We start from the raw sequence: 22132 nt of genomic DNA, 5'->3' as shown, positions 1-22132 counted from the left end.
CTGTAACCTTCGTCGATTAAGGTCACACTATGGTCATACTCACATGATATTATAATCATTTGTAGAAAGGATTAAATGGTATTAAGCAATGAAGCGATAGATGGCGCTGTTATCATTTTTAAAAATTAAATTCTATACACTGTATTATAACGTGATGCGTTGTATTTGTCTCAAATATTATCATTATCGTTAATATTTATGGATAAGTGACGATTGGAGTAAATTGTAGATTGATAAAATCATCGCATTAAGAACATTCATTGTTAAGGTACTTACCAATGACACATCTTAAACTCTTCGCAAATTATTGTCATAAATATACCTAGCGCTATTAACCGCCCCCAACAACTCAACAGTTTCCAAGTAGGAAGTATAACTGTAGACCGTCTTTATAAAGATTCTAATAAGAACTAGTTCCTTACCTACAGATATAATATATGCGTTACAATAATGTCAGTACTATTCATTTTATAAACGTTAATAAATGTATATAAACAGTTCGTAAAATATGTATTATAATCATAATGAAATTTTCGGTATTAGGTACATATACTTGTAGGTATTTTGTTAATTACAAATTTTAAGGGGAGAAGATTTCCATTTATTTACCTATTCTAATTTGTGTTAGTTAAAATGGATACTTAAGAATAATAACTTTTGTTAAATTATAAAAGACTCATAAGCCACAAAAAGTACGTAAGTACCTCAAACCCATAAAGTTATTTAAACATTTACTTAAATCAGTTATTATAATCTTTCTCCTATGGTGTCGTCATCCTTAGGTATATCAGATTTGAAGTGTAGGCAATCGAGTCCAAAAATAATTATATGATATGAATAGACCAATAAAAAGCATATCAAATTACGAAATTGAATTATCAGATCCAAATTTTCAATTTCCAGGCTGGGTACTTTGAAAGAGTGTACTTAAATTGTTGTGGCGCAATCACAGATCACACGTCATTCTATATCGGAGTTTTCTATAGACACAATGCGGTAGTGGCTTGCGTCTGCATCAGGTCTATAATGTAGGAGCAATTGAGCCCGTAACTCGTGTCGGGACAATTTAGTTTAATGGTAATTTAAGTACAATTCCACACGTTGGTGCCTTTGCGGTAGCTACTATGCAAATGCGATGAAATGATTTGTACACTATGTACACACAATAGCTACGTTTGTTTCCATTATTTCCTTCAAAATATATATATACTTTGGTCTTCTTTTGATGAATCTCTTTCTTTAAAGGCTTAAATGTTAAAATACTTGTCCTAAGGTATTAGGATTTTAAATAGGTATTAGTCGGTTCCCGATTCGCTCCTGGTTGCTATTGAGGGGATCTCGCAACATCCTGTTTTAAATTGCGAGTTATCGTAATTGTTTCATTGTAACAGATTGAGCTTACATCTCGGTGGCCTCACGAGTCATTCGACTATAGGTGCCCTCCTGGGTCATATCTACATGACACCTGCTATCAGACACTCGTAGCAATGGGGGAAATTGGTGGTGAAGTTGACGATATTCCATATCAGTTGCAAACGTTCTCATGGGTGGATTACGTGGTGTTCGTGTTTATGTTGGCCATCAGTGCTCTTGTCGGGGTGTACTGGGGTTTCATGAAGAAACAAACTACCCAAAATGATTATCTTCTCGGCGGTAGGAACATGAAAGTTGTTCCGGTTTCAATGTCCCTTGTGGCAAGGTCAGTAAACTAGCATAGATTGTTGAGAAAATTTATCGTGGAAAACTAAAAAGTATAACGTAGTTATAAGTAAATGATTCAATTCTTTGCTATTGAGTGGTATATGTGATAAGTGGAAGACAGTGAACGTGATGAAAACAGATTTCAATTGAATATATTTAAATAAACGAGTAATAGGATTTTTTCAAATATTATCGCTGCTGGGATTTATTTAGTTGCCTGCATCATAATGTGCATAGGCGATTTGTTCTTATTGTGTGTGTTCAATAACGTTGTATCAGAGTGTATGTAGCATTGCATTTCTCCATCCTCTTTATAGCTGCGTCAAGGAATTAATTAACAAAAAGCTAAGTTACATCAGAAGCTCCTAAAGAAGAATTAATAAGCTATGCGCTGCACAGCAGTTAGTTAATGACAGAGTTTTATAGCAACCGTATGGTTTGAATGAGAAGGTACTACCATCACACGCATTTGCAGCTTTAAGCAGTTTTTGCGTTTGGGTGGAATGAAGTGGATGCCGAGTGCCGACAGATTTGGGTATTATTGTGCCGACAGATTGAGATATTAGGTGAATTTATCGTAGTCCTCGGGAGTGGCAAGGCTTCGGAATCGTATGTAGGTAGGACCTTTCTTCTATATGGAGTTGATTACATTTGTCCATAGGTTGCATTGACTTACCGTCGAGTAGACTGCGTGCTAGTTTTCTTTTATAAAAAAATCGTTTTGCTTAAGCTTTGTTTCAGGGATAACGCTGCTCGGATCGCCCACAGAGGTGTATATGCACGGTACTCAATATGGCTTTATTATAATCGGTATATTCCTCATGTCGATCGTGATGACTCAGGTGTACCTGCCCGTTTTCCATGAACTCAAGATCACGTCTAATTACGAGGTAATTATACAATTTTGTGTAATTTGTTATTGCATACTCAGCTACATGTTTCGTAATTAAATGAAGAGTAGGTATGTCTTGTAAAATAAATTATAATATAAACTTTTACTGTTCTTATTAACTTATTACCTACTTATTTTATAGTGGTAGAATACTTAGTCGTTCTACGAGTACTTCGGAGGCAGGCTACTTCGGCTTCTACTATTTCTGCCTAAAAGCAGCAGTTTTAAATGAAGCTGTATGAAAAGGGAGATATAGGTACAGATGTCCATGGAGGCAGATGCCACCTTTACGTAGACTGCATGATCGCTTACTACTTCAACATTACAAAAAAGCTATAAGATATATTTATTCTACTTCTATTAAATATATTTTTTCTTTTCAGTACTTATCAATGCGATTCGATAACAGAGTTAGATTGTTTGGATCTATTCTATTCGCATTTACATTGGTGAGTTCATATTAATTTTGGAGTTTGTTCTTGCTTATGTGAGCTTGTTTTACAGCATAAATTAATATGTAGGAAAGTAATTACTGCGTATAGTACGTAGATTAAGTGAAATGTTTGGGAAGGAATATGGAGGAGCCATATCTTATTAAAATTATTTTTAATGAATAACGGATCTGAAACTACGTACCTATTTCTGCCTAATATTACAGATTTCTTAAGCACTGCTGTGTTTTGGTTGGTTTGTGATAGACACTTATACGAGTTGTTCCAACTTAGACCTCAGAGGCAGCACGGTCGACCTTATCTAGGACTTGCGTCGTCATTTTTTTATATTATACAAGGGCAGATGTAGGCACTTACCATCAGATGGACTGCATACCTAATTACAACTATGGATTATAAATACGCAAATTGATTGATAGAAAATGCCACACGATATTGAAACGACATTTTGTATTTTTCTATATTTTTATTAGGTACAAACAAGATTTACTAAATTTATAAAATGTTTCTTTTGTACAGATAGGGTGGTTGCCGATCGTTATATATGTACCTGCACTGGCCTTTAATCAAGGTAAAATAAAATAAAGACGTAAAAATTAACTATCATAATTTCACGCTTACTTAATTTCATTTGTATGCAATTATTTTAAATTTAAATTAACTTACTGAGTAGGTTAATAATTTGATAAATTTTAAAGGTTTTTAATTAGGTTTTTAATGTTATTATAATTACTTTGACATTTCAGTGACCGGCGTGGATATACATATTATTACGCCAATTGTCTGTTTGGTTTGCATATTCTACACAAGCGCTGTAAGTATGATTTTGACCAAAGATAACATTGATCCGTAATTGAAATTGATCCGCTCTGAAACGAAGTAGGCCAGGGAGTTTTCTAGTTCAACAGGTTGCATCATTAGGGTTCCGTATCAAAAGGGTAAAAATGGAACCCTATTACCAAGTTTTCGCTGTCAGTCCGTGTGTCACAGGGCTCTATCTCTTCAAAAGTAATAGATAATTATACTCGTATACATTTGGAAATGTTTACTCACTCACTCTATCTACTCATTTTTCAATGAGTTCGACTCACACTTGACCAATTACTTATCTAATGGAAGACGCAAATTAGCTTACTTATTTTTAAGTACTCGTCGCTTTCCATGGGTATTATAGGTACACAAACAAATTCATATTGGAATATTCGAAAAACACATACCTATATAATTTATTACGCATTTGCTCTATTGCTATAAATAATTAATGCGCCTAAGCACATCCCTGATAGCAGCAAACTCACAATTTAGCTATATAATGGTGCTATATTAAATCACATACTTAAATAAAAATATAACTCTGATCATATTAAAATATTTTTTCTCATAGTTTTCAAAAACGTACCTATTCGTCCAAAAATGAACGATGTCTGTTTCCAAGGGTGGTCTGCAAGCAGTGGTGTGGACCGATGTGATCCAGATAACAGTGATGTTTGGCGCGATGGCGCTGGTGGCCGTCAAGGGCACTATCGACGTGGGCGGCTTCAGCGCGGTGTGGCGGCGCAACATGGACAGCGGCAGGATCGAAGCTCCTAAGTATGTTGATATTTCACGTTATTTGCTACCAAAATGTCTTCAAACGTTTAAAAGTACAAACGAACAATCGAGTGGGGCACAAACGGGTATTGAGAGAGTTGCTTGTGAAAGATGAGACCTAAAATGGTGTCAAGTTCCATAGCACAAGTTTGGTAAAATGCAGTTTTGGTCAAATCATATTTAGACCTTCTCATTCATAGCAACTACAATCATGCCTATATATATTTGATAATTAGCTATTTTACAAATTTCAAAATAATGTTTTCAGTTGGGATCCTAATCCTACCGCGCGGCACACGATATGGAATCTGGTGATCGGTGGCCTCATCTACTGGTTGCAGGCGAACTCCGTGAATCAGACCATGGTCCAGAGATATCTTGCTCTGCCTACGCTGCGTGGGGCTAAATGGTGAGAAAATATTTTTTATATTATTAAATGATGAAGGCTTCAAGTATGATGTGGGAATTTAGTAAAGGCTTTAATGTCAAAACTATATAAGGAAAGTCTGTGGCCCAGCAATGGTTTTGGGGGGCTGCTGGATGGATACGCATCCATCTAGCAGTGCCCGGCAGTCCGGATGGCTGATGATCAGGTATCTTGAATATATCGACAATTGTATATAGCTGTATATAAATTTAAAGATTCCGTGTAATTATCAAAAAATTAAAAGAAAAAGGCATGATCAGTAAATTTTGTTTCAGGGCAGTTCTCTTATTCTGTATCGGAATATCAGTTCTATATTGCTTCTGTCTGTACTGTGGACTGCTGATCTACGCTCGTTTCCACGACTGTGATCCATTGCAAACAAAGGTAAATAATTAAACTTAATTAATAATAAAATTAAAATTAATTATAAATTTTGACGACTCGCGTGGCGAAGTGGTCACTATAACGGTCTGAAGCACATAGGGTTTCGGGTTGGATCCTCGGCCAGATCTGAATGATAAATTTAGATGTCTGTCTGTTGTAGATAGTTATATATTTGTGTGAGTCCATAGCACCCACGATACAGGGAATCCTAGTTTGGGGCTGTGAGTGTATAAAGTATTTATGTATTATGTTTATTATTAATTCTAGCGTTTTTAAACTATTCGTTTCTTTAGTTAAGTAATGTTTAGATTAAGTTAGTTTTTACATCATTAGTGACTTAGATATACCTCGGATTAAAAAACTATATATTTGATGAGCAATTAGTAATTGAACCATTACTTACAAAAACGCAAATTATTTTCGGACATAAGTACAAATTAGATCAATAGCATAACATTCGTATATTTGAATTTCAGTTAGCGAAAGCCAAAGATCAGTTATTACCTCTTTTGGTGATGGATGTCCTCGGCGACATCCCCGGGCTGCCTGGCGTCTTCGTTGCTGGCATCTTCAGTGCAGCCTTAAGGTATTTTTTTTTTATATTAAAAAGGTTTTATAGTAAGCTTTTAGTAACTTCATTGTTATTAGTGCTCTTCTCAGAAAGCAATTTCGTTTGATACTCATATCATGGGTTTGCATAAAAAATAATGGTCCGCCAATTGCTTGATCGCGAATAAGATGTAGTCCCTATTTGGTAGAGCACCCATATATCACGCTGCTCGTCAAAAGGGCTCTTTAAATATCTTTACTTTGCTTATGTAGTTTAGATATGCGGATGCATGCCACCAATACTTTTGCAAACAGGTTTTAGATTTCTTTTCATTTGTGTATTATATATTTTCAATGTTTTTTGTACATTTAAGTTTTCGGTTAGATTTTACTGCTTTATTTTGTTCTACTGTGTTCCAGCTCATTGTCTACGAGTCTCAATTCAATGTCGGCAGTCGTGCTAGAAGATTTCTACAAGCCCTTTTACAAGAGGCCGTTAACTGACAAGCAAACTGGCTGGCTTCTGAAGGGCGTTGTCATTTTACTTGGAGTACTTTGTTTAGGTAAGTAGGAAGTGGGTGGTGGTTAAGCCCTTTGAAATTCAAAAGAAGATACAGAAAAGTAAATGTGTGAGATCCTTTTGAAGTTAGCGGTTGTACCACCCCCACACTATTTTTACACATGAATTACACCAATGATGTAAGCATCAATTAATCATTACATCAATGGTGTAAGCATGTATGTTTTGTTTTAACGATTACAAATATTGTTGTTTTTATCTTGTTGTTATCATCTATACTTATAATACAACATTCTTTTTTATAGGTTTGGTGTTTGTGGTAGAAAAAATGGGCACCATATTGCAGCTAACGATGACACTGGAAGCTATGACGATGGGGCCTCAACTCGGAGTGTTCTCTATGGGAATACTGATGCCTTGGATAGATGCTACGGTAATTACAAATTATAAAGACTATTTTACATAAGAATATAATAATAAGAATGTAAGCTTTGCGTGTCTGTACGTCGTAGGAGTTATGAGAACGTAGAAAAAGTAATAATAGCAATCTGTGTGTTTGAAATAACACCACGCCAAAAATAATTAATTTGATTCAACTACTCAATTTTGATTTAGTTTTAGTAACATATAGTCTTTAAAATTTCTGCTTATCTACATATGTATCTACTTCGTGAGCTTGATAGAGGGCGTTGATAAAGTACATGGATTGATAAGGGTAAGGGTGACTTTTAAAGACAAATTTTAAAATAAAAATAATGAATTTGTAATTAGTAGTTTAAGGAAATAATGGAAAGAGGTCGTAGGTAAAACTATCCACTCGTCACCCATCTGTATTGTGTTAGTGAATATAGGGAGTTATAAAGAAAAAATCAGCAAACAAAATATTTTTATTCTAGGGAGCTTTAGTGGGAGGTATCTCAGGATTGGTGGTGATGTCCGTGTGGTGCCTCACCGCTCAGTTGGCCATAGCGCGGGGCCAGATCGTACACCCGCATAAGTCCTTATCCATCGACGGATGCAAATATAACTTCACGTATCTTGATTCAGATACTAAAGCCACTGTCAGGTAATATATTATTTTGATTGGAATTTATACTGGTACAATATTTACTTAATTGCACATGTAATTGCCAAAGACACATCTTACTTAATTGGGAATAGCGCAAAATTAAAAATAGTTTTTTGTATATAGGTATCAGTTGCTTTATGGTAAATCTTGTGATTATTTGATTTTAGTCAATTTGAATTGAATCTAGAATTTAGTTACAAATAATGGATAGGTAAAGTCGTGGGCACACTAGAAATTAAATACCTGATATAACTTGCCATCTCGGTGAACACATGATGAAAACTTATGAAACATATTACATATATTCTTGAGAATTCTCCATAATAATCTCATAAATATGTCAACTCGCGTTAGTCTTGGATGAAGGCTTGGATATTGTCTTGGATAGGGATTTTGTGAGATCTTAACACAGTATTTTAACAACAAAATGTTTAAGATTGTTGTTCATTAAGATTTTTCTTTCAGTGCGGCACTAAACCCTATATTGCACGTATCGTACATGTGGTACACGTTAGCGGGAGCTGCGATAACAATCATCATAGGTATGATAGTATCGAGAGTGAATCACTCGTGCGGCAAAGCCTATGTGCCGCCCGCTCCGAAACTGTTGGCGCCGCAGATAAGGAGGCTGTATAGAGAACCACCGCATCCCACGGACGAACCTTATATAAGTGCTTATGGATTTAATAAGGTGATTTATAATACTTTATTAAAGTCCAAATACTATTATTATTCCACGGATATTTGTCATTCTGTTTGAGTTACATTGGTAAATTGTTGTTAAAGTTTGGTTGGAAATTTGGAATTTTGTGTGAATCCAGTCTGTGTGACTAGAATTTAGATTTTAGATGTATTGACATAGGCCATCTTGGATCCAGGATGGGAAGTTGCAGATAATATTTGCGAGCGATTTGATTTCACCAAAGGTCAAGTAAATAGCATATTAAGCTATTTTGATCGAAAAAAATGTTCAAACCATCTATACGTACATATTTAGGAAGAGAAGTGAAATAATACTTTCGTTGTTACAATAACAACAACTCAATGTTCCTATTGTGTCCTATAACGTTTCCATATTTATTCTTGTAAAAGTTTGTTAGACTCAATTTATAAAAGTAATTTACATATTATTTTAATTCTACAGGAAGATCAACAAGGCAATTCGGTGGCGATAAGTATGAAACCAATAAATGAGAGTGAAGAAATAAGCTGAGATTAAGTATAAGAGTAACTAAAATGTTTTATACGTGTTTAATTTGTTATTATATGTTTTGGAATATTATCATGCCTTTTATTTATTTAACACTAAAACATATGATGTAGAAGCTAAGTGAAGTACGGTCCTAAAAACTTTCTAGAGCGTATTACTACGCTATATACAAAATATGAATACGTAGATAAGCGATTCTATTATATCACGCCACACCTGTACCCTTACCATGAGTTTTCAAAACATCTCACAATTTTACGTTACGTTTACTCAATCCATTATTCTGTTCCGTTTGCTTCAGTAGAATGAGTAAATGTAACAATAAGTAAGTGCTCAAGTCTTTTTGTCTGCCTCACATGTTCGCAAAAAAGAGAGACAAAACATAAACCGCCATTTTGTCAATTTAGACATTTAATGTTACGTTACTGACACTATAGTTCTGATACAATTCCCTAGGGGCGCTGATTGAAATTTGTATGGGCAAATACGTAAACAAATACCAAAAAGGTCATATTTGTCGAAACGTAAAAACTCATGGTAATGACAGGTACTGTAAATAAAAAGGAATCATCAGGAACATAAGAAGGAAACATCCATACAATACGTGTAATACAGCATAACATTATTACGACAAGTAGGTGTAAGAATGAACCTGATGCAAGTCTCAGATGCTGTTTCTCTTTACCTCATGCCTATAAAGCAGCCAGTAACGACTTTTGAAAAACCTTGAGAAAATTATACTTATTTATATCAATTATATTATATATATTGGATTGCGAAGAACTTTCCTAAATCTTCAATACCAATTCGCTGACGTGAAATGTTTATCAAAAATCACTGCTAATTTTAATATCTTCCTGCACGAGAACTAAAATCTCGTGTTTAAATTAAGTTTAAATAATTTATCAGGATTAATTACAAAAGGCTAACCAATTATTTAGTGAACCAGATTGTATAAATACATTCAGGAAAGGATATAACATAAGGATATTCAAGGAACTGATGTCCTTGTATCACAAGTGAGCCATGAATAGGTCCAAGACATATATTAGGCTATTTCAAGTCTATGCAGGAAACCATCAATAAACTCCAGGACAAAAATAACTACTAGCAGATGCGTAGGAAAATTGAGGACCGCAATTGAAAAATAGAGGCAACAAAGACTGCAATTTTGTTTGTGTGTTACTACAGTATTGGGAGGCCGTTTGTCTTGAAAAGTAGTGGATCGAAAATTGTGAATAGTAGTAATATTTTCTATGTAATGGCGGATGTTGAACCCCTAGATGTATCTACTGTGAAACTGTCGTACCAGCATTTCTCATGGATCGATTACTCGGTTTTTGTGATCATGTTATCAGTATGTGGTGCTATAGGAATTTATTTTGGGTTTGTTCAGAAGCAAAATTCTACTCAAGATTATCTGATGGGCGGAAGGACTATGAAGTTAATACCTGTCTGTTTTTCTCTAGTTGCTAGGTATGTACTTGTGGAGTTTTCTAATTAACTGCCGTTACATTTAACTACAAACTGAAAATTTGTATAGTTTGATACCCTTTTGTCTGGATAAGTGTTTTCATTACAAAATATTCTTGTATTATTAATAGGGAATTTTAATAAAATATTACATTGTACACAATTATTACATTATTACTTATTATTTTTAACACATGTTTTCAGTTTCATTTCTGGCATATCATTATTGGGAATACCAACGGAATTGTATGTTTATGGAACATCTTATATGTTTTCACTTTTTGGAACTTTTGCGATGTCTTTAATCATAACATTCACATTTCTACCGGTTCTACATGATTTGCAGTTGATGTCTGCTTATGAGGTAAAGCTATTTACTAGTTTAAAATGTTAATATTGAAATTAGTAATAAATAATATATAAATTAGTAATAGGTGTAACTATTTCTATTTATTTTAGTACTTGGAACTTCGTTACGATAAGCGGTTAAGAGTGTTTGGATCTGTTCTATTTAGTGTATATTTGGTAAGTCAGTATAATTTTGTAAGAAAAAAAAATGTTTTTCACTTCGTAACACATATCTTGTAAGTGCCATATAATATAAACTAATATATAGAGTTTGGCTTTTAGATTAGAAAAAATATTGTTAGGTAAGTGACAATTATACTCGATAATTGCCCCTTCCGAACTTATCCCTCGCTTCTATTTAAACCTATGACGATACACCGATAAAATGACTGTCTGCGATCTATATCTGTGATATCGCTTACAGTAGATACTTTAATGTTACTGAGTAATACTAGTCTTATATATAGCACACCACATTTTACTGAGAGACAGCTATTAATCTTAATCAAACGCTATGACACGGGGGGTTACTTAATCAATTATAAAATCGTTTCAGATGGCATGGCTTCCTATCGTCGTATACGTCCCTGCACTTGCTTTTAACCAAGGTAGGAAACCACGTAATAACGTTTTAGCGGATGGCAACACTTAGTTTTATTGCATATCCTTATTAATTCGTTTTTACCCTTATTATTTATAAAAAGTAACAAATCATTAATTTCTTTACTATTTCAGTTACAGGTGTAAATATTCATGTGGTATCTCCGATAGTTTGTCTTGTTTGTATATTCTATACCTCAGTGGTGAGTACCTTTCAAGCCACTTGAAAAGCATTAAATTGAATTATATATCTTCATCAATGTGATAAATCTTATTAAACATCTCATAGTACATGTTTGTTTTAGGGAGGTTTGAAAGCTGTAGTATGGACAGACGTAGTACAAACAATTGTAATGATTGGAGCCATGGTTATAGTTATTATCAAAGGAACATTCATTGTTGGAGGTTTTCAGGAAGTTATGAAGCGGAATTGGGATACTGGGAGACTTGAATTTCCGTCGTAAATATGCATAATTTTAATGTTAACTGCAATTAAAATGCAGTATGAGTTTTAAACTTAGCCGGATTTCAATATTTAAACGATATGTTTGTAGTTTTAGATTAGATTTGATAGAGAGGCATTCTATATGGTCAGTCACAATTGGGTCAACGTTTTACTGGGTTGGAAATATTGCAGTCAACCAATCGATGATGCAAAGATTTTTGGCTTTGTCCGAGTTGAAATCTTCTAAAAGGTGAGAACATTTATTCTAAAATTATTATTTTTTTTGCCTAAATATTTTAACGCTTTTATGTGTACTTGAAATTGGTAGACAAAAATATTTTCATTATCGATTGTTCCTATTTTCTCTTTACTTTAAGTAGTATATTAAGAAATAACTTTCAAGCGATTATGCTATTACTTCCATGTTCGCTTACTTTTTCAAAATTTTCAGAGCTGTCTGGGGATTTCTTTTTGGAGTATTTTTAATAGTATTCATGTGTGGATACAGCGGTCTTCTAGCTTTTGCTCGTTTCTACGATTGCGACCCTTTAGATTCCAAGCTCGCTGCGGCCAAAGACCAATTGCTACCAGTTCTCGTGATGGATGTACTAGCTGAGTGGAAAGGGTTGCCTGGAATCTTCGTGGCTGGAGTGTTCAGTGCCGCTCTTAGGTATCTACATAAATTATATTTTTACCACTGAACTTAACTATAACAGTTATGTACATTTATTAAGATTAATTAAAGAGTTAAGTAAAATAAACGAGCTATTTACGTCATAAGTGCCTGCTGTTTGGCGTTTACTAATGTGGTTTGTAGTGTGTTTAACTGTTCACAGCTTTTATAAAATACTTGTATTATATTTTTTGCAGTTCTCTATCCACTGGCCTTAATTCCATGGCTGCTGTCGTTCTCGAAGATTTCTGGAAGCCATTTTTCAGAGAATTAACTCTAAAGGAAACCCAAATACTTGTCAGAGGAGTTGTTGTCGTACTTGGTTGTATATGTGTGGGTATGTGTTAGTGTTATTTCTCTGTGTGTGTCTTTCTAATATTTTTCTAATATAATACAAGTTTTCTTTTATAATTCTTTAGGTTTAGTATTTGTGGTGGAAATGTTGGGTTCTGTACTGCAACTGACGATGAGTTTATCGTCAGCGTCAATGGGGCCTTTGGCGGGAATATTTCTAATGGGACTTTTCCTACCTTTTATCGATGGCACGGTGAGTTGAAAATATAATAATTACTTGGTTCAATTAGTCATACAATTAATTATACTGAACGAAATATTGTCCCCAATCACTCAATAACTCTCATTCTATAACAAGTAATTACAATACAATAAAAAAAATATTTAAACTAAAACTAATAATATTAATACTAAAATTTTATAAATGAAATAAATGAGCCAAATCGCTGCCCCGATGAAATGTACCCAAGATACTAGCATTACCTCGCTGAATTGACAAACTAATTTGTTGGCCGAGGTAAGCTCCAGCTCTTGGGTCACCGGAGGCCTCAATCAGGCGCGAAGACAATTCTTTATATTGAAGACAAACTGGCAGAGGGATACTGGAAATTTTGCGTACACCCAAACCTCCGTATCTAATAGGTAAAGAGACTTGAGTCCAAGTCCAAGTCCACGATCCGAAAGTTGACAATTAAATACTGATGACAATGTGCTCAGTATGGTGGTATAAATGTGATTGAAATAAGATTCTATATATTTTGGGCAGTAATACATGAAAAAACGCTACAAACCGTATAAATAAACGTTAAGTCGTATAAATAAAACGAACATTTAGGCAAGTTATTTAAAGACACAAAATAGCTAATTAATAAAAATAACAACTTAAGTAGTATAAAAACTTTAATTGAGTTGAATCCATTAAAATTTTAGAAATATTTTATATCATAATGGAAGTGTAATTTAATTCTATTTCCTTTAAAAATAATAAAGACTGATAATGCTGACATTGAAGTGGTGTTTTGTCTATGTATAAACAATGCAACGTTTACAATGATTATAAGATAACATTAGAGGCCGAACGTTTCTTGTAATATCCACATTACACAAATTGCGTGTGTACTACAAGATCTGATAACAGCAGTGTTAGGTTAGTGTTAGGTTAGGTTACCTGTGTTCCGTTTTGAAGGGTGTGGTAAGGGAGACAGACTTTTCCGAGGCGTTCCAGCTTAGTCCTCAGGGGTAGCGGCGCATCTGTGGCCGACCTCAGGTAGGAATATCTAATCCTATCTGGGGTTGATAACAGATGGGCATGTCCATGGGCGGCAGTAGCCACTTACCGTCAGGTGGACTGCATGCTCGTCTGCTACTCCTATATTATAAAAAAAATACTATCTATTTTTCATACCCCTAAGCGATAAGGGTTGTTCACCCTTAACTTTTTTTTATTTATATGGCAACACAATGTTTCCCGGGTCAGCTAGTATATATGTAATATATGAATGCTTGATACATTACAAATGCTAATAACAAGTTTTCTATTCAACCAGAATTTGTGACAAAATTTCTGAATGATTTTGCTGATGTTGTTTGATGATATTTCTCTTTCTAGAGTGCTTTAAGTGGAGGTATAGTGGGATTATCATCAGCATGGTGGTTGGCCGCGCAGTCACAATTGGCCCAGGCTCGCGGGTACCTGAGATTCGATGAAAAGGACCGCTTCACACATAACTGCACCTATACTTTTAATATGTCACATCATGAGGACGATCCTGAAGGGTGAGCATAAATCTTCCATATAGATAGTGACTTCTTCTTAACCTAGTCTAGATTCATCCTTAATGGATGAATCCGTTATCTGTAGTATCCTTAATCTGTTGTCTGCTAATTACGTGTTATTTAAACTCTTATTATAAAGGTGTTTTTAACCGACTTAACAAAAAAGAGGGTTCGGTATTCGACCGCCATATACGAGTATGTAGTTATGCATGCATGAGTATAATATGTAAAATTGTATGTCGGCGATTTTCTCAGAAACTACTGATCCAATTTAGATGGAGTTTTGGTTATTTCAAGTCTATATTACAAGGAAGGTTTTAGTATAAAATATATTATGTTACATGTATTTTATGTTACAGATACGTACCATACTTGTATAGAATATCGTATCTGTGGTTTACTGCGTTTGGGTGCACTGTGACGGTAACAGTCGCGTGTGTAGTTAGCCTGCGGAACCTACGACATGCAAAAAATGATGAACGCGACGAAAAGCTGTTCGCTCCTGCCATACGGCCCTGGATATTGCGTAAAAGAAAGGTAAGTTGTACCTTTAGAAAGTACACAGACATTTTTGTAAAAAATATACCTACCTACTCATAAAATTCGAAGTATTAATTCGATTTAAGAAGTCCAAATTTTGTCAGTTTAGGTATTTGATATTTAATATTTATATTTTTTGACTTACTTTGGATTAAGTAGCTTTGAAAATTTAAAATTATTTGTTTTCTTATTATTTTCATTGTTATTTATTATTATTTTCTTATATATCTACGGACAACTACTTCCTTAAACGATGTACAGTTTTAACTATGGCACATAATTTATTATTTTTTATTATAATATATGTACATACATACAATAACATAGTAACTAAATAATTGACTTCCAAAAATTTGTTTCAGGTTAAACACATCAGCATGAAGAGGCGTAAATGATTATTCGTTTATAATTAATTATCTATATGTAATTAGAAAGTAAATCAAATTCTTTAGTATCAATGCGTGCTGTTATAAGGGTAGTGTTTTTCTGTGTCAACTCGGTATATCCCCGTCCTGTGAACAAATACAAATAGATTAATAAGAAGGTCGTTAATATACTATTATATCTATTAGTTTATTACTTATCCTTTAAGTATCTAATTTTTATTTAAGAACCCTAACTTAGTCCAACTTAGTCCTCAGTGGCGGACTAAGCTCGTTAGAGTCCCGGGGTGAAAATGTTAAGTTAGTTAAGTAAGTAAATTAAAAGTTGAATGAGGCCCCCAATGACTAGAGGTTCACCTCTGAGCACACTGCAGGTATAATTATGTTGAAATATTATGGAAGTCCATTGACGGCAATGATCATTTGATATCAGGTCAACTAAAGACAAAAAAAGTAAACTATTTATTATTATCGTAACGTCGTTAATTAATTCCGTCAAGTTCAATTATGATCTTCATAAAACATTGTATTGACGTCACTATGTTACGTGCCACTTTAATTCATTATTAAATATCATTAGGTGTAATAATATGTGCATAATTAAAAAAAGGTTCCGAAAATAATACAGCTTATAAAGTTATTACTGTAAAAAATGACTAATTAAAAAAAACGGGGCTTTAATAAGGTTTTTATTAACAGTGAGGCAGGTAATTGGCTAAAATTACCAGTAATCGTAATTGTTTCACATTTGTAACATTTCAGTTTAAAAATTAATAAACAACTTGTGGCCTTGCCTCGAATGACTTCGGCCTTGATTCAATGACCTTTTAATGCACATAATGCATCCTAAATGCAGCTGTCTGAAGATAAATGATTACTCATACCGATGGTTTCTTGTAATCAACTCTAATCTTTGAGGTTCATAATACATGCATTGTCCTAACAGATAAGTTGGAATTTATCAGTTCACGAAAATGTTTACCTTACCACACGTATGAAATGAGATAACAGTAGCGCTTAAAACTGCTGCTATAAAGCAGAAATAGGTGTGGACTGTACCACTACAAAATTGTCTTAAACATGAACTTAGTTACGTACCCTTGCTTTGTTAAGTCACTGTTGCCCATAGGGAACTCGTCACCGGTACATCCGCGAGCGACTCCCTTTGTCGAATTGCATTCGTTTCCATTCAAGTGGTCGTATATCACCGTAGCCGCCATGTACTCATACGAGCGACTGTGGGAGCACATGTTGAGCCAGCAGCCGGGCATTCTGGAACCCCCGTTTGGATAGAAGTCCGTGTCCCCACATTGCTTGTTTAATCCGTACAGAGCAGTGTTTGTGTGTATTACTTCTACGTACTGCGCGTCCGTCTGGACTATTCGGTTCTCGTCCTTGGCCCATAGAGGTCCTGCTGGATCCAAAGCTGGAACACATGAGGATAAGTGTAAGAAAAATATTTATTTAAGTGTCCAATATTATAATATAAATATAAATAGGCCTTTCGCACTCTTGGGCCCACGTTTGTTCTGTAAGAACTACAAAGTTAAATTCATTCATTCATAATTTACATATCCGATTGTTCGTACATCGAATGACTAGGCATGTTTTGAAAAATAAGAGTTTAAGTTAGAATATAGTGCCGCCATTAATGTCACTAAGTAAGTATATCCCCTCTTCACAAACCGACTCTACCAGTCTGTTCTAAGCTTGAATCAGACGAGATTATACACGATACAGATCAAAATCAACTTGATCCTTGAATGTTATTTAAATAAATATACTGCTAGGTTATTATTCGCCTACATACCACAATAATTAAGAAAAACTTCAGCCCACTTACCCGTGATTCTTTTAACACGTGACTGGGTTTGCCTGCCCGCGTTACCAACTAAATGCGCACCAAGACTGAAGCCGACTAGGTGGATTTTTTCGTAAGATGCACCGAATTCTATCAGCCAGTTAACGAAGTGGCCTAAAGCAGAGCCGACGGCAGCAACTCCAGCCTTCGCCGTCATATAGTTCCGCCGGGCCAGCTTGCTCCAGTCAAGAACTATTACGTTCACGTCGTTGACCTCTAAAAAAGCTGTAAAAATGTTCAGTACAAAATGAAACGTATGTTGGTCCTTGGCACTAATACATGGTTAAATATTATAAATGTGACATTTAAGCGAAAAATGGTATGGTAAGGTAAAAGTGCATTTTTTTGATAGATATGTAATATCGTAGAGAAGAGAGACGTGATCGGAAAACACTTCCTGCCGTTTTAAAAAGCATCATCCTACAGCAGATTGCTTGACTATTGATGCAAATGCTTATATATATATTATTTCCTGCAATTATGGATTTATTCCAATTATTTTTAAAAATCACAGAAGATTGAATAAATAGGTACTTTATTTTACGTACTTTAATTTAAGCTGCAAGTTTTTCCTTGTAATAAGGTAATCTCACTAATCGGATTTTACATTTTAATTGTATACAATTTTTACTTATTACACTTTTTCTTTCATTCCATCAACAAATATTATTAAGACTTTTCCGTTTTAAGAGTCGTAAGAGACGTAATATATTATTTAATGATAAACTGTTATGATAAGGTTTAATGAATTGATGGATATAATTATTTTAATAAATTAATTTTACGAGAAGTTGGCTGCTAATTATTAGTAGATAGTACCTATTATAACGGAGCAAAATATATTTTCATTTCAAACTGGAATAATTAATGACAGAGAAAAGTTCGAAGGCACAATTCCTGAGATTTTTATTACTTACTATTTAACTATTTATATATTATATTATATTTATTTCGGAACACAAAAAAACAATGGTCATGTTCTTAAGTAAAATTTCTTAGTCGTTTTAAGCTCTATGTTTATCAAAAAGGAAGGTAATGTTTCTTACCCTTTGTCAACTTCCGATTTAAATCATTTTTGCCATGACCAAGCCATCCGTGAACGAGGATTACTATTTCCTTACTTTCGTCGAAATAAGATTCAGTAAGACTGTCTGTGTCGTTTGTGACCAGTATCTGTGCCTCTTTGGGATTTGTTCTGGAAACATTATATGAAATTTAATACGTAGTTGAAGCTAATAAGCTGACAGAAGAAGATAACATATGGTCTATATACAATAACAGACACTCAATAAAAATATTAAACGCTACTAAACATTTCCCTTTTTTGGTCGATGCAATTTGAAAAAAAATTGGAGTTATAGACACGCTTTGAGTTTAATTTTCTTCCTTCAACATTGGTACTACGATTCCCTATCTGTCTATGTTGCCATATACGATTAAACTTTATTTCTAGAATATGGTATCTAAATAATATTTTACCTTGTAAATAACCAGTAGCCGTTATTAGCGGCGTTTCTAGTGTAGTTCTCTATAAAGACATCATCTGCCTTCTCCCAGGTATCGACGAGATGCAGGATGTGGTCACCGTCTCCAGGAAAATAAAAGAATCTGTTTCCACTTCTGTACCCTTCGTGTATTTCTATGCTGTTAACCATTTTCCCAGCAATAGAAACTAAACATGTAAAATAATAGAAAAAAAAAAAACATTTTAAGCACTCAAACAAGATGCTAAGTTAAAAATAAAGTAATCTTTAAAAATATTTGCATTAAATAAAACACATTGGCGTTTTGATTAAATAAAATAACATGCACTAGTATTGCGAAATGAAAATGCATAAATTAAGGATTTTTTTATTCCTAAATTGTATATCACCACTAAAATTAGTTTATCGTAATAGTGTGTATTTACTGCACATTTAGTTATCTACATAATTATGTAGGTAGCTGCTAATATAAGAGAATACTAACTTGTCCATCTACATTTTTATTAAGACTAAATGATCAGTTAATGTAGGGGATTGAATTAGCATATAAAAAGTCGAAGAATGGTCGCTTAGTTTTTAAATTTGTAGGTTAAATTAATAGATTCTTCTATTCTCACCAAAGCTGAGAGGAGGTGTCGGAATAAATAGGTTACGTGGAAAGTAAGTAGACCCTGGCAAGTAGGTAGGTGTCTGTCATAAAAAGTTAGTTAATATTTTATATAAGCACTTTATTTTTAATTATTTACATACTTAACTATTAAAAGGACATAATAATATACCAGTAGGTATGTAGCTACATATAATATTTAAAGTAAGAATGGTATTTTATTGTAATTTTCTTGTTTACCTTAAATTAAGGATGGATTGGTTATGTAATGTACTTGTTTATTGCATTCTATCTAAAATATAATATCTAATACTGATATCTGGGGAAAATATTGCGTTTAATTAATTTTAATTTGATTTTATCAATTAGCTACCGCTCATTGATATAATATCACACGATAAGTCTTTATAGACTTTCTAGAATAATAGATGTATTTAATTATGTACATATTCCATAAAAAAGGAAAATACCTATATAAAATATACACCCAAATAATAATGCACAGTACAATATACTCGTAAATTAGGTGGTTCAGAAATTATAATTTGTAGTACTTAAGTTATACTTTATTTATGTTTATTTACTAATTTCAGTAAACATTTATGTACAAGGTTACCTAATAAAATGTGACCCTGTGTGTTTGTGTGACGTGATGCGAGAGTGTAACTGTGTACACGAAAGGTCGTTTGCGCCAGAATAGGGCTACGGTATCCCATGTCTGACGTAAGAGGCGACTAAAAGGGTGCTTTCAGGGTTGCGGACAGCAAGAGTGGGAGCTCGAGCCGCCCGGCCAGCGACCCCGGGATGGACGGCGGTATGTGTGGTCGCATACCGTGGAGATCCCAGAGTCTTCTACGCAGCGCCGTGGGGTTAGTGCGGTAAGAGTCCCACATAACGCTGTTATTGTGTGGTAGGTTATAAATGTATGCGAAGGCGAATAGCAAATACACAAATATCACAACTAGAACAATCTAATTAATACATCATATAGGTTGGGCCCGTTTGGCTGGGTCTTAACCTGGAGACCTTTGTGTCATGTATAACAAGCAGTACCCGCGGCTTTGCCCGCTTTTTACTCAATCATAATAAAATATAGCTAATAGCACTCCTGAATAGTGTAGCTTTCTGATTATGAAATAGTTTTCATGATCGGTTTAGTATTCCCGAAGATTAGCCTTTACAAACAAATAAAGAAGTTACAAGCTTTACCTCTTTATAATATTAATATTAGAAAGTAGATAGATATGACTGCACCGGGCTGTTACATCACGATCTACGTCATCGGAGACAACGTATCAAACAACTAATCATCATTGCGATAAAAACTACTTAAAAAACGATACCATACTCACTACCAAAAGATATCATGACATGTGTATTCGATAGTGTCACATTTTTCTAATTAATACATCAAAAACGTAACTTTTTAACGTGGTAGAATCCACTGTGGTTCGACTCCGGCGGCACCACCGCCATACCTATTTCTGAATCATAACAGCAATGTTAAACGCTTCTGTGTTCTGGTTTGAAGGGTGTGGTAAGGAAGACATACTTTTACGAGGCATGACAGCTTAGTCCTCAGGAGTAGCGGCGCATCTGTGGCCGACCTCAAGTAGGAATATCTAATTCTATCTGGGGTTGATTACAGATGTCCATGGGCGGCAGTAGCCACTTACCATCAGGTGTACTGCGCGCTCGTCTGCTACTCTTGTATCATGAAATTGATAATAATGATTTATCTAAGAATCAATCTCAAAGATTGCAAACATGTTTAAACCAATTTCTAGATTTGAAAGATCTTACTTAAATAGAAATTAAAGTATAATGTATTTTAATACTCTGCTCTGTTGATAAAATATAGGAGATTGTTCAAAAAAGTGTGAAACTCTAAAAACTAATTAAGTACCGAACTTACGCAATTACTTGCAAGCTGTGCGTATTCTACTTTAAATACTATTATAATTTATGTAAAAATATGTAGTTATGTTAAGAAAAACGCAACTTACCTGCTATAAAGACGAATATTTTTATGTGGCACATATTTTTAGTTCACTTGTAAACGCTACTATTAACTATTGGATTAACAGTGACTCATTATCATTGTTTTATAGTTAAACTACCGACATGCATAACTGCATGCCTATCTTAATTGTTACGATAAGGAATCGATGATATGATGATATTTTATGAAGCTACTTCATGAAATATCAGGTCATTGATATAGTTATTTAATCTTTTAATGTGTATATCGTTGGTTAATATTAAAACAATATAAACTGGTATTCAATCTGATGTTTGTGGTTTTATGATCGTACAGCTTAAAACAAAGTTTAAATCCCTCAAAATTTAATCGACCGTGCAAAAGTGATATTATTATTACAAAATTATGCACATATATTTTTTGTGTCCCTTTTTTTTCTCAAAGGTTACCAAAAAACGAGGATGTCCGATTAATGGGAAGTGGTACACTTGCTACGAAATTAGAATATTATGTGAAGTTAAATTAGAATATTATGTGAAGTTAATCATAGTTTCGTTAATATTTCTGAGGACTATCTCGGATGTAAATATCCACATATTTACATCCACATATTACGTACTTACCTTTACCTTAGCCGTCAAACAAACATGTGTTTGCGCGGTACACGAAGTAATTAAAAATAAGTAAGTAACTTTCATGATATAGGTATGAAAATAGATTTTGCTTACTCCACTCGCGTCGTTTTTAATAATGTTCGTTAGAAATTGTTTTCAATGATAATTACCATAGTCTTTAATATATCTTTATGACTATAATTGCCTACCAGACGAAGTCAAACGTCGATCTTTAGATATACCTACTGATATTAGGTGA

General features: G+C 34.0%; 3 protein-coding genes across 3 annotated transcripts; 2 read left to right on the top strand and 1 right to left on the bottom strand.

Moving 5' to 3' along the window:
• The first annotated feature begins 1378 nt into the window (after positions 1-1378).
• On the top strand, positions 1379-8866 carry LOC140754478 (sodium-coupled monocarboxylate transporter 1). The gene is made up of 14 exons (XM_073089502.1): positions 1379-1699; positions 2432-2591; positions 2977-3042; positions 3565-3616; positions 3792-3859; positions 4481-4635; positions 4904-5044; positions 5338-5446; positions 5923-6032; positions 6416-6558; positions 6821-6948; positions 7412-7581; positions 8050-8275; positions 8729-8866. The coding sequence occupies exons 1-14, from the start codon at positions 1488-1490 to the stop codon at positions 8795-8797; spliced, it is 1809 nt and encodes a 602-aa protein (XP_072945603.1). The 5' UTR covers positions 1379-1487; the 3' UTR covers positions 8798-8866.
• A 1061-nt stretch (positions 8867-9927) lies between these two features.
• LOC140748330 (sodium-coupled monocarboxylate transporter 1) lies at positions 9928-15338 on the top strand. Its single transcript, XM_073081175.1, has 13 exons — positions 9928-10270; positions 10472-10631; positions 10727-10792; positions 11172-11223; positions 11351-11418; positions 11521-11675; positions 11770-11910; positions 12112-12330; positions 12531-12670; positions 12753-12880; positions 14237-14403; positions 14763-14940; positions 15306-15338. Exons 1-13 carry the CDS (start codon positions 10056-10058, stop codon positions 15336-15338), a joined length of 1722 nt encoding a protein of 573 aa, XP_072937276.1. The 5' UTR covers positions 9928-10055.
• Positions 15331-18842, bottom strand: LOC140748322 (pancreatic lipase-related protein 2-like). The gene is made up of 5 exons (XM_073081163.1): positions 18667-18842; positions 18234-18382; positions 17170-17412; positions 16425-16752; positions 15331-15455 (listed from the first exon to the last, which is right to left on the bottom strand). The coding sequence occupies exons 1-5, from the start codon at positions 18840-18842 to the stop codon at positions 15398-15400; spliced, it is 954 nt and encodes a 317-aa protein (XP_072937264.1). The 3' UTR covers positions 15331-15397.
• Between the last annotated feature and the right edge of the window lie 3290 nt (positions 18843-22132).

This window comes from Epargyreus clarus, unplaced genomic scaffold, assembly GCF_041222505.1.
Source record: "Epargyreus clarus isolate Ecla_fem2 unplaced genomic scaffold, WU_Ecla_fem_2.2 ptg000003l, whole genome shotgun sequence".
NCBI classification, from domain to species: Eukaryota; Metazoa; Arthropoda; class Insecta; order Lepidoptera; family Hesperiidae; genus Epargyreus; species Epargyreus clarus.
Note: the sequence above shows the minus strand (reverse complement) of the source record. Positions and strands in the feature narration are given on the sequence as shown.

Coding starts and splice junctions, on each gene's coding strand:
- LOC140754478 (XM_073089502.1), top strand. CDS start 1,488: ATGGGGGAAATTGGTGGTGAAGTTGACGATATTCCATATCAGTTGCAA. Junction 5,447..5,922: donor GTGATCCATTGCAAACAAAG/GTAAATAATTAA, acceptor TTTGAATTTCAG/TTAGCGAAAGCCAAAGATCA. Junction 6,559..6,820: donor ACTTGGAGTACTTTGTTTAG/GTAAGTAGGAAG, acceptor TCTTTTTTATAG/GTTTGGTGTTTGTGGTAGAA.
- LOC140748322 (XM_073081163.1), bottom strand. CDS start 18,842: ATGGTTAACAGCATAGAAATACACGAAGGGTACAGAAGTGGAAACAGA. Junction 17,413..18,233: donor AAATCGGAAGTTGACAAAGG/GTAAGAAACATT, acceptor ACATTTTTACAG/CTTTTTTAGAGGTCAACGAC. Junction 16,753..17,169: donor ACGTGTTAAAAGAATCACGG/GTAAGTGGGCTG, acceptor CATGTGTTCCAG/CTTTGGATCCAGCAGGACCT.
- LOC140748330 (XM_073081175.1), top strand. CDS start 10,056: ATGGCGGATGTTGAACCCCTAGATGTATCTACTGTGAAACTGTCGTAC. Junction 10,271..10,471: donor TGTTTTTCTCTAGTTGCTAG/GTATGTACTTGT, acceptor ACATGTTTTCAG/TTTCATTTCTGGCATATCAT. Junction 12,881..14,236: donor TACCTTTTATCGATGGCACG/GTGAGTTGAAAA, acceptor TTCTCTTTCTAG/AGTGCTTTAAGTGGAGGTAT.